This window comes from Chrysochloris asiatica, unplaced genomic scaffold, assembly GCF_000296735.1.
Source record: "Chrysochloris asiatica unplaced genomic scaffold, ChrAsi1.0 scaffold00062, whole genome shotgun sequence".
Taxonomy (NCBI): domain Eukaryota; kingdom Metazoa; phylum Chordata; class Mammalia; order Afrosoricida; family Chrysochloridae; genus Chrysochloris; species Chrysochloris asiatica.
In genome coordinates, this window is record NW_006408580.1 from 15,967,788 (window position 1) to 15,978,757 (window position 10,970).

The following is a 10,970-nucleotide window of genomic DNA, read 5'->3' on the forward strand; positions in this document are numbered from 1 at the left end:
TCTGCGATTTCTTCCATAATCCACTTACATCCGATTATCACTTAGCTTCCAGTGTTATTACATTTTCTTTCTTTTATGCATTTTCAGTTTTGTTGGTAAATTCTATCTTTAAAACATCCATTTTTTTCAAAATGTCACATGTCTTCATCACTGCGAGATGAGCAGACAACACAAATGCAGGCTTTGCTGTCTGTCTGTTGTTGTTGTTAAGTGCTGTCGAGTCGACTCAAACCCTGTATAGGGTTTCTGAGGAGCAGCTAGTGAGCTTGAACTGCCGACCTTGCAGTTCAAATGCCTTTGCAGTCTGTTGCATTAACCCACAGTGCCATACCAGAGTGTAGATGAAATGAATAAGATGCTAATTGAATAACCAATCACTGACAGACTTTGAAAGAAGCGATGTGATCAGTCATTGATCATGATGTGTATCTGTTATTTATATAGTGATCTATGGACTAAAGAACTAGCAGCAAATTGAAATTTGAACTGTTTGGGGAGAACTAGTGTTATTAAGCTAAATGGTGGTAGCTGAAATTTGTGCATATAAGGACCATACAAAGAAAAGACTACATGCATCCCAAATGATATCTTATTGCAGGACTTTTGTATACCATTCCTTCTGTCCAGAATACTCTCCCTTGAGTTCTCTATTATGGCTTTCTTCTCATCCTTAGGTTGGGGACATAAATACCGCCTCCTGTAAGACACCTTCTTCTAAGTATGTCATTTTGTTCTGTTCATTTTCTTCAATTGCATGTATCATAATTTTCAATAATATATTCATATATCAGTTTACTTTTTATATTTTCACTGGATACTATGATCCATGAAGTCAGAGATCCTGTTTTTTATTCCATAATATACACCAAGTGCTTATGCAGTACCTGGGATACAACAGGCACTCACTGTGGATTTCTTAAATAAACAGATAAAGGAGTAATAGATGTCTGAGGAAGAAGTACATCAATTTGTATAAGAAACTGAACATATTTCTCGGAAGATATTTAGAGAGATTGGTCTTGATGGATTTTTGATGTCCTGACCCTACACTGGTGGTGAGAAAAGACATCAAAGCATACCCCAAACAGAAGAGGCTCCAAGCCTGTGGCCAAAGCTGAAAACAAGTCCTAAGGACCTGGAGGAAATTAATTGTTGCTTACTGTGATGCTAAAACTGAAATCCTTAAGGGTTCAGCCATTCTGGCAGTGTTGACTCGTAACTGTGAGTCAAGTGCCAAAACCTGGGAAAGTAATGAGAAGAGCTGTGAGATCAATGCTTACCCATAAAAGCATGAAGAGCAGCAATAGTGAATTACACCTATACTTTGGTTGCTTGCCACCAACTGATTTCGGACAGAGTAAGACTCCAAGATTCTTTTGGACACGTAGGTATAGAGGTAGATACTTGTATTATATGATCTGATCATACAGGCATGTGAAACTTGAGTGATTAACGACAGATCAAACAATGTGTACCTTCACTTGTAAAAGGGATCTTTACTACTTGTTGTTGTTGTTGTTGTTAAGTGCCATCGAGTCGGGTCCGACCCATAGCTACTTAGACCATTGAAAAATCATTGTCACCACCTTTCTCTGTTTTATCCGGGAGGTGGGGCAGGAAATGTCCGCTTGGGAAAAGAGCTATTTTTCTTAGATATCATGAGCTAACTAGGAAAATTTATCACTGGAAGGAAAGCAAACACAATGGTTCTAGTTTAATCTCTATCCTGTTTATTACCTCCTCATGGACCTCCCCTTGGCTCCAAAATGAAGCTGCCAAACCCATTTCCTAAGCTACTTAGAAATTAGAGGAAAGTAGAAGAGCGCCACAATTGCACCAGGTTGAAGCAGCTCTGCCATAGACCTCTTTCTTTCTGGTCTATATCAAGAGTGCTTTACAAGCATCTTCTTTCTTTTTGGTGATATACAGGTAAAACTGCTGACATAAATGTCTATTAAGTTCTTATGTTGTTGTTGCTGTTAAGTGACATCAAGGTGGTTGTGATTTATAGCAACCCTGTTGAAGGTTTCTGGGAGTCCTGGTGTGGTGCTGTGGGTTAATGCACTGGGCAGCAAAGTCAGTTTGGGCCGTCAAGTCAGTGATTCAAGCTCATCAGCTGCTCCTAGGGAACCCTTACAGGGTCAGTATGCGTCAAAAATGACTCGGCAGCACTTAACAACAACAACAATAAGGTTTTTGAAGAGTGACTGATGGGTTTGAGCTGCCAACTTTCTGTTAGCAGTCCAGTACTTATCCTACAGTGACACACATACTTAGGTTGAAGGTATTCCAATTTGATGCATGAGCTCTAAACCCAGAGTCAGAATTCCTATTTTAGTGTCTTCTTGGTTAATCAAACTCAAACCACATTATCACTTTTCAGGAAACAATGCTGAGGAAAACTGGGAATCATGTACATATTTTCCATCAAAGCTGTCATTACAGTCTGGTTACAGCCAGAGCTTTCAGGAAAGGCAAGGCTAGTGTCATGCATTAATTAAATCCCTTACAAAAATAATTACTAAGATTTCTTAACCCCAAATCACTCAGTGCTAAGAAGTTAAGCCAAGGTAATAATAGATCCTTGTACTGGCTTTACCCAAATATCTTCCTAGCTAGTAAATGGAAGACTGTTCTCTACTGGCAGAATGAAACCTTTCTTTGCTTCTCAACTCTGGTAAATTGTTTGGGACCTGGGGGCACCTGGATGTGCTCCCCCATATTTTTTTTATTTTGTTGGAAGAAAAAGTGCTTCATTTGAATAAAATGTGGTCAGTCAGAAACTGACTTTGCCAGAGTAGGAAAAATTCAGTGTTAAATGATATTTTGATCTCCATGGAGAATTTGAGATGAAGGCTTTAGCTTCTAGAAATACAAGAGCAGAGAGCCAATAGGCCTGTTTTAATATTGCAGCTTAATTCAAGAGTTGAGGCATATTTTCTTGGTCTTTTTGTTTTTGTTTTTATTTACTGAGCTCTTTTGACTCTATCTACAAAAAGGATATTGGCAAAGGTAAATTGACCAACTCATTCTACTTGGAGGGATCAAAGTAATAAAACTAGTGGGATGAAAAGAGAAGTGGTTTTAATTATTGAATTCTACTCTTGGTATGTCACTATAGGATCAGCACTAGAATTGGAATCACAAGGTCAGTAGTTCAAACCCACCAGCTGCTTCTCAGGGTCACTATGAGTCAGAACCAACTCAGCAGCACCTAACAACAAGCCATAGTTTATCTCCGATTTAGGAATAAGCTATGATCTTGGCAAGGTCATGTACCATCTCTGGCCTCAATTCCTCATCTGAAACATTAAGAAAGTGAACAAAATCAGTGATTCTCACTGTCTTTGTCTTGCACAACCGACATGAAACTTATAAACACAAGATATTCCCATGGACCATACTGAAACCATCTGAATTCTTAGCGACCTAGCTTTAATTCCATCCCTTTCTTTCCTTCCCAAGAAAGCATGTTTGAATGCATACAAGGGAGAGTGAATTTATTTTCACAAAAACCTTGAGTCTGATTTCATTCAGTTGGAAGAAAACAATAACCCAATAATCATTCCTAAATTTCTTTATTTTAATAATAATATTAACAATATGAAGAGTTTACTTTACTGTTTTAATACAATGTTATCTAAAACATTTCCCATTATTGTCACATACCCATATTTGGTATAAATTATCATTGATAACTGGGTGATCATGTTGTTTCTAAAATTCCATAGAGTTTCAATGCCCAAAAATTATGAAAATTCTCCTCATCTGAAAACTGAAGAATTCAGATTAGGTTTAGACTTGTACAGATGCACTACTAAAGATCTGGTAGCCTTTAACTGTTCAAAATCTACAATTGCCTCTACTTCTCTTATTTTGGTTGAATCACTAAATTATTAAAATAACAAATTCCAAAAACAGCCACCAAAGACTACAATTGGCCAAGGGAAACATCTTGACTCGATTCCACCCTGGTGCCCTGCTTTATACATATGATTATGTGAATCAAGTAAAAAAAGAACAAACCAAAAAACCTTGTTGCCATAGAATCAAATCCCTAATAGTGACCCTATAGGACAGAGTAGAACTACCCCCATGGAGTCCCCACGGCTGTAAATCCGTAATGAAGCAGACTGCCACAAAGTTCTCTCACTAAGTGGCTGGTGGGGTTGAACCACCAACCTTTTGGCTTCTTCAGCTGAGAAATAAAAAATTTTGAATGCATCCATGAAGAAAGACAAAGAAATAAAAATAAAAAGGCATTCATTTTCAGTTATGAAAGTGAATAATCAAAAAGCACTCTTTCTTTCCACTACTCATGAAAACTATGGATAAAACTGCAAAGAATGGGTATTTCAGAACACTTAATTGTGCTCATGAGGAATCTGTACATAGACCAAGAGGCAGTTGTTCAAACAGAACAAGGAGACACTGAATGGTTTAAAAATCAGGAAAGGTATGAGTCAGGGTTCTATTCTTTCACCATACTTATTCAATCTGTATGTTGAGCAAATAATCCATGAAGCTGGATTATATGAAGAAGAACGTGGCATCAGGATTCGAGGTAGACTCATTAACAACTTGCCATATGCAGATGATACAACCTTACTTGTTGAAAGTGAAGAAGACTTAAAATACTGAAGAAGATCAAAGTATAGTATAGGTTGCACCTCAATGTAAAGAAAAAAAAAATCCTCACCACTGGATCAATAAACAACATCCATATAAATGGAAAAAAGATTGAAGTTATCAAATACTTCATTTTGTTTGGATCCACTATCAACACTCATGGAAGCAGCAGTCAAGAAAGCAAATGATGTATTACATTAGACAAATCTGCTCTACAAGATCTCTTTGAAGTATTCAAGGGTAAAGATGTCAGTTTGAGGATTAAGATGTGCCTGACCCAGGCCATAGTATTTTCAATAGCCTTACATGCATGTGAAAGTTGGACAAGGAGCCCTGGTAGCATAGTAGTTATGAGTTGGGCTGCTAACCTCAAGGTCAGCAGTTTGAAACTACCAGCAATTCTGTGGGAGAAAGATGAAGCTTTCTGTGCCCGTAAAGGTTTACAGCGTCAGAAACCCTATACAGTGTTGCTATGAGTCGCAACCAACTCCACGGCACACCAACACCACCACAGAAGAATTGATGCATTTGAGTTATGGTATCAGAATAGAATATTAAAAGTACCATGGACTGCCAGAAGAACAAAACAGATCTGTGTTGGAAGAAGTACAGCCACAATGCTCCTTAGAAGCCAGGATGGCAAGACTTCATTGGACATATTATCAGGAGGAACTAGTGCCCAGAGAAGGACATCATGTTTGATAAAGTGGAGGGCCAGCAAAAAAGAGGAAGACCCCCAATGAGATGGATTGGCACAGTGGCAGCAGCAATGGGCTCAAGCATAGGAATGAAATCAGGCAGTGTTTCATATTGCTGTGCATGGAGTTACTATGAGTTGGAATCAACTCGACAGCACCTAACAACAGCAACAGCACTCATGAGTATGGAGGGCCTGTGATTGCTTCTTGTGTGTTCAGATGTGTATAGATGGACATGTGTTTGGACTAAGAAGAAACATAATAAATTATATAAGCTCTTAGAGACGTCTGGAATGAAATACCAGAAAACCAGTCACCCCAGACTCCAATCCATAACCTCTACAGAATTGGGTGACTTAGCTCCATATTCTCTGAAGAGATTTCTATTTGTGAGATGAAATTGAACTGCACTTACAAATTGGTCTGCTCTGATAAAGAAAGGGATTTCTTTTTATTGGTTTCTTTCAAAGCTATAAGTGGTTTTCCTAATAGCCAACAAATCACATATCCAAACAGAGCCAGGCTCAAGAGCCTTGTTTGTGAAATGAAAAGTCTATGGATGGGGGGTTTTCAGTAGCCTATTGATTTTGTAAAATAGAAATATTAATTGCCTAACAATGATTGATCCAGAAGCCTGTGAGGGTGTATGCAGCTTCCATTAAGCTGAATGCTGCTCGCTTCAGAACTGATGATCCCTGTTTCACAGCATTGCTAAACCCTAACCATGTTTCCTATTACTCTTTACTGGTTAACTCATGTGGTATGCTTTGTAACAAGGCTCCTCCTCCTTTTCCAAGAGATCTGAGGGAAATTCTGTGGAAGGCTAAAGGTCAAGTAAAAGTGTAACACAGACAAAGTTGACAGGAAGCATTTCTGGTTTTGAGGGCATTTTTAAAGATTGTAGGTTTCATTGGAGATCAACAGTTCTGAATGCATGTCGCTGGCAGGTAGTGTGACTAACTAAAAGAATGCTATTATTTGAGCATTATCCCATTTTTCAATTGAACGCACTATTGAGCTTCTAATGAACGTAGGTAACTATAAGCTTTCTTTCATGTTTTCAAATACAGGCTGATTTGGCCATGCTTTTGCGCCAAGCTCCTATTCATTGTGAGAGATGGCCAGCCAGGATTTTCAGAGATGTGGTCTGGCTATTGAAGATAGACAATAGAATATTACTAAATATCAACAAAGCCCAAATATTTGGAAAAGGCCTTGCTTGTGTAATTACAAGAATTTTCAAGGAGATGTGCAAATTTAATTTCCAAGTTTTTATTTTTTTCATTCAATTGAGTATTTTCACCTGATCAATGATTCTTAATAAAAGCTTTGGAGTGAAAATTCATCACACTTTTCTATAACCTAAGTCACAGGAATGGAACAGCAAAATAAATAATTAACGTTCATCTGTCACTTTCCCATTTTCACACACAGTATCTCATTGATTATCACTAGACTTTGATTCCATGTGGCTAAATTAAATATCTGTTTACTACTATCTCCCCAACACCTTGCATAGCATGTGGCACAAAGTAGGTGCTGAATAGATATTTGTTGAATAACTGATTGACCCACCTAAAGATAAAGGCGGAGCATTTTCTAGGTGAAGCAACATTTTGCAGAAGAGTTAAGTAACTTACTCAAGATCATATAGGTAGCAAGTGGTGATGTTAGGCTTTGAACTTATGTCTTTAGACACCAAAGCCTGTGTTTCTCTCCAGATGCTTGGGATACAGGACTTAACTCTGGCACTTAATCTCTCTGGGCTTCACTTTCCTTTATCAGCTACGTAAGAGAAAGCATTATTCAGAGACTTTGAGGTCCCACCAACATCTAAAACTCTAGGCTTAATTTACAATTTCATTTACAACACCATTCTCATGTTTGAGAGTCTTACATTTATCAAGCATCTGGTGCTAACATTGGAGTTTAAAAAGCTTAGAGCTGTCAGTCAGCTCAGAGAGGGAGACAGATGGAAGCTCACTCTCATAGGCTTGCTCCCTAATGATCAGAAAAAAACTTCAGACTAGAAGGTTCTTCCTTTACGAAGTCTATGGGATGGTTTTGAGGCTAGTTCAGGTTGTAAAGATGCTCTGGGGAGATTCTATCTAATTGTCAGCGTGCAACTAAGTACTCTAGAAGCTTTTGGACGATAATGTCCACACCTGATGGCCTTGCCTACCCAGTTAACTCATCTTCCCTAATCCCTTCCCCCTTGACACACCCATGCCACCTTCATCACCTACACGCTCAGGGGCCAGATTCAGGATATAATCTTTTACAATCAATTCAGTGGAGACAAGCCTTCTTTGTGCAAGCCACCAACAACTTTAGGGATGGATTTCAAACTTGGATTTAAAAATAAAATACCATTATTTCCATCACATACAAGACACCTGTGTAGCTGCTGTGTAAATGTCTACTTGCTTTTGGAGGCCTCTTTCTTAAAGAACTGATAAATCCCAATGCCCTAGAGTGATTTATGGTTTTCAAGCAAACCCAAATGCAAACTGATGGCTTTGTGTAAATTACTTCCTCTAAATTCCTTTAGAGAGTATCCAAAAGAAAGATTTCAAGAACATTTCCTCTGTTACACCTGCCACAGTTAGCTTCCTCCACAGCACTCGATGAAATCTGATTATAGACAGGCCGAGAAACAAAAGGTGGGCTAGAATTAGAGACAACTGTCTCGAATAAGAGTAGAGCAGGTTGCTGCTACACACTGAAGAAAGAGCCGCTTTGTGGCTGCACACCTCTGCAGAATATTATTTCTTTTCATCACTCCAATTCCTAAATTAGACCCACATCTCTGACCAACACTTACCTAAAATTTCGAACCACGAGATTGTGGCCATTTCTAAGAACTGCATTATTGAGCAGGGGCCTCAAATTCATCAGCATCTTCTTTTGGTAGTGAGAAGGGTGATTTTATGTTCTGCAGAACTTCACACCAAGTTAGCCAGTGGCAATCACCTGAAAGCTAAGAATGCTTTCTAATGCAGTGAGGGAGCAAAGGTAAATCATCCTTATCAGATTCCCCTGGATAGAGATAGTACGGGGCAGGGTGCAGGAACATTTGAACTTTAGGCCAAGCTCCAGCACTGTGGCTTTTCTGAGAAGGAACCCAGATTCTTTCAGTACCCAGGTTGCTCATTTTTCATAATTGTTGTTGTTGTTAAGGGCTGCAGAGTTGGTTTTGATTCATAGCGACCCTGTATAGGGTTTCCAAGGCCTTAAATCTTTTGCAGGAGCAGAAAGCCTTGTCCTTCTCCTGATATATGAGGATAAATCTTAAAAGTTTTATCCCCAAATCATAGAAACTTTTATTAAACAAATATATCAAAATACAAATCTATTGTTCTCAACATATCCTCCATTTAGGTCTATATATTTCTGAAGATCGTGTCTCTATCGCCTTTCCTTTTCCCAGAAGTATTCTGCATTCTTAAATTTATACTAAATCAAAATAACAGTTTGGGCATCCTCGAGGGACTTAAAACTATATTTATTTTCAATGTTCTTTGAGTTTGGAGAACAAAATGAAGCATGAAGGGGCAAGATAAGGGCTGTAGGGTGGATGGGCTAAGCTTTCCCATGGAAATTCTCCTAGGACAGCTCTGCTACCGTAGAATGAGCAGATGCATTGTGATGGAGAAAAATTTCTCGCTGCAACTTTCCTGGCACTTTCCTCACCAATGTAGTTTTCACTTTTCTTAAAACATTTTCATAAGACCCCATAATTGTCCTGTGTCCTTTGAGAAAAACTATCAAGACTACCCCTTTGGGATTCCCCCCAAAGAGTCACCATAACCTTCTGAGCTGACTTCTTGCCTTAAATTTAACTGGCCTACCAGACCCCTATGGAAGCCACTGTTTTGATTGGGCATTTCTTTTTTTAAGGCACTCTGATGAGACTAAAACCAGTGTATTACTGAGAAACATTGTCTTCAGCCATCTGTTGATCTTAGAGACATGTTTAAACATGCTTTGTTTGGAGTAAACCCATGCATATACGAACTGGAGGAGCCCTGTTGGCACTGTAGTTACTGGATGGCTAACCTCAAGGTCGGTAGTTCAAACCCACAACTGCCTTATGGGAGAAAGATGAGGCTTTCTGCTCCCACAAAGATTGGTTGCCTTGGAAACCCTATACATGGTCTCTATGAGTTGGAATAGACTTGATGGCAGTAAGTTTGGTTTGGCTTTTGGGTATGTATGAACTGGAGTCCTAGTAACAATGCTTTTTGATTTATCCTTGTATTGATGCTATCACATGTTTATTCAAAATCAATTAACAAGTGCTTATGGAGCTTAGAATGTATGCAAGGCATGCAGTGCAAGCTGCCATAGTGACACATAGGAAGAACTCACTCAGAAAATGTGAACTGGTAGTGCAAATCCCCAGCTGTAGATGTGACAGACTAGAATATTTCCAATGATATTATCATCCTACCTTTAAGTCCCAAACTTTCCACAAAAAGAAACAAGGAGAAATGTTCTTGAAGTTAATTTTGGTGGCAGGAAGCTGAGAAAGAGATGCTGTTGTCAATTGCCATTGAGTTGATCAGGGCTCATGGTGATCCCATGTGTGCAGGTAGAGCTGCACCATTGGGTTTTCAAGGCTGTGAACTTTCAGAAGCCGCCTTCTAAGGCACCTCTAGGTGGATTTGAACCACCCACATTTTAGTTAATAGTTCAGCAATTAACTGTTTATATCAGTCATGGACCTGGAGAGAATATACAGGTAAGATAAAAAGCCCTCATTCTGTGAGCTCTCATTGTACCTTGTACATAGTAGATCCTCAATAATTGCCTATTGTTTCCAGAAAGAACCCACAGTCTGTAGAAGTGGAGGAGAGAATGTACCATTTGCCCATCCCATGACAGCCTCTTCAGATCACTAAGGGGTCATCAACAACTTCACATTCATTTGACCACAGTTATAAATTGGATGTTTTCTTCATCTGTTATGTGCCAAATATTAGACTAGCCAGGAGTTGCAGAGAAGAAAAGTGAGCTTAAGATCTCACCTTCACAGAGGGTGATAAGATTTATTTTTTAAAAAAGCAGTACCCATATCACCAAGATATAACAGAATCAAACTTTCCAAATCTAAAGACAAAGAAAGAATCCTGAAAGCAGCCTGTGAAAGAAGAAGTAAGAAAAAATAATAAAACTCCTTATTTCTTATTCCATTTTCTATGAACTTTTTAGAGCATCTACATATAAAAAACCCCAAAAGAAAAAAAAATTGTCAACTTAGAATTATATATAGAGAAAAAGTGTCCCTCAAATATGATGGTGAAATTAGGAAATTTCCAGATAAAAAGAAATTAAGGGAATTTGTCAAAACTAGATCAACCTTATACGAAACACTAAAATACTAAGTACTTCAGAGAACCAATGATGACAAACAATAACCTGAGATGAAGACAAATGACAACATGACCCAGAAACCAACCCAGATATAGAAGTAACCAAAATAAAAACAAACCCACAAGGATTAAAATTGAAAACGATAGATACCAATTTGTAAATGAGGACAACTGCAAAGCAAAAAGAGAGCATAAATGGTATGTTACAGAACTTCCAAACGGAGAGGAAGACAATACCAAGATTGTTGTAGTTGTTAAGTGCCATTGA

General features: G+C 38.5%; 1 protein-coding gene across 1 annotated transcript in view; it reads right to left on the reverse strand.

Annotated features, from left to right (window-relative positions):
* OTC (ornithine carbamoyltransferase) overlaps positions 1–8,430 on the reverse strand; it is a 138,625-nt gene extending 130,195 nt beyond the window's left edge. The window contains exon 1 of the mRNA XM_006864278.1: positions 8,152–8,430. Within this exon, the coding sequence (XP_006864340.1) occupies positions 8,152–8,228 (77 nt within the window). The 5' untranslated portion in view covers positions 8,229–8,430. The remainder of the gene's footprint in view (positions 1–8,151) is intronic.
* Positions 8,431–10,970: the final 2,540 nt, after the last annotated feature.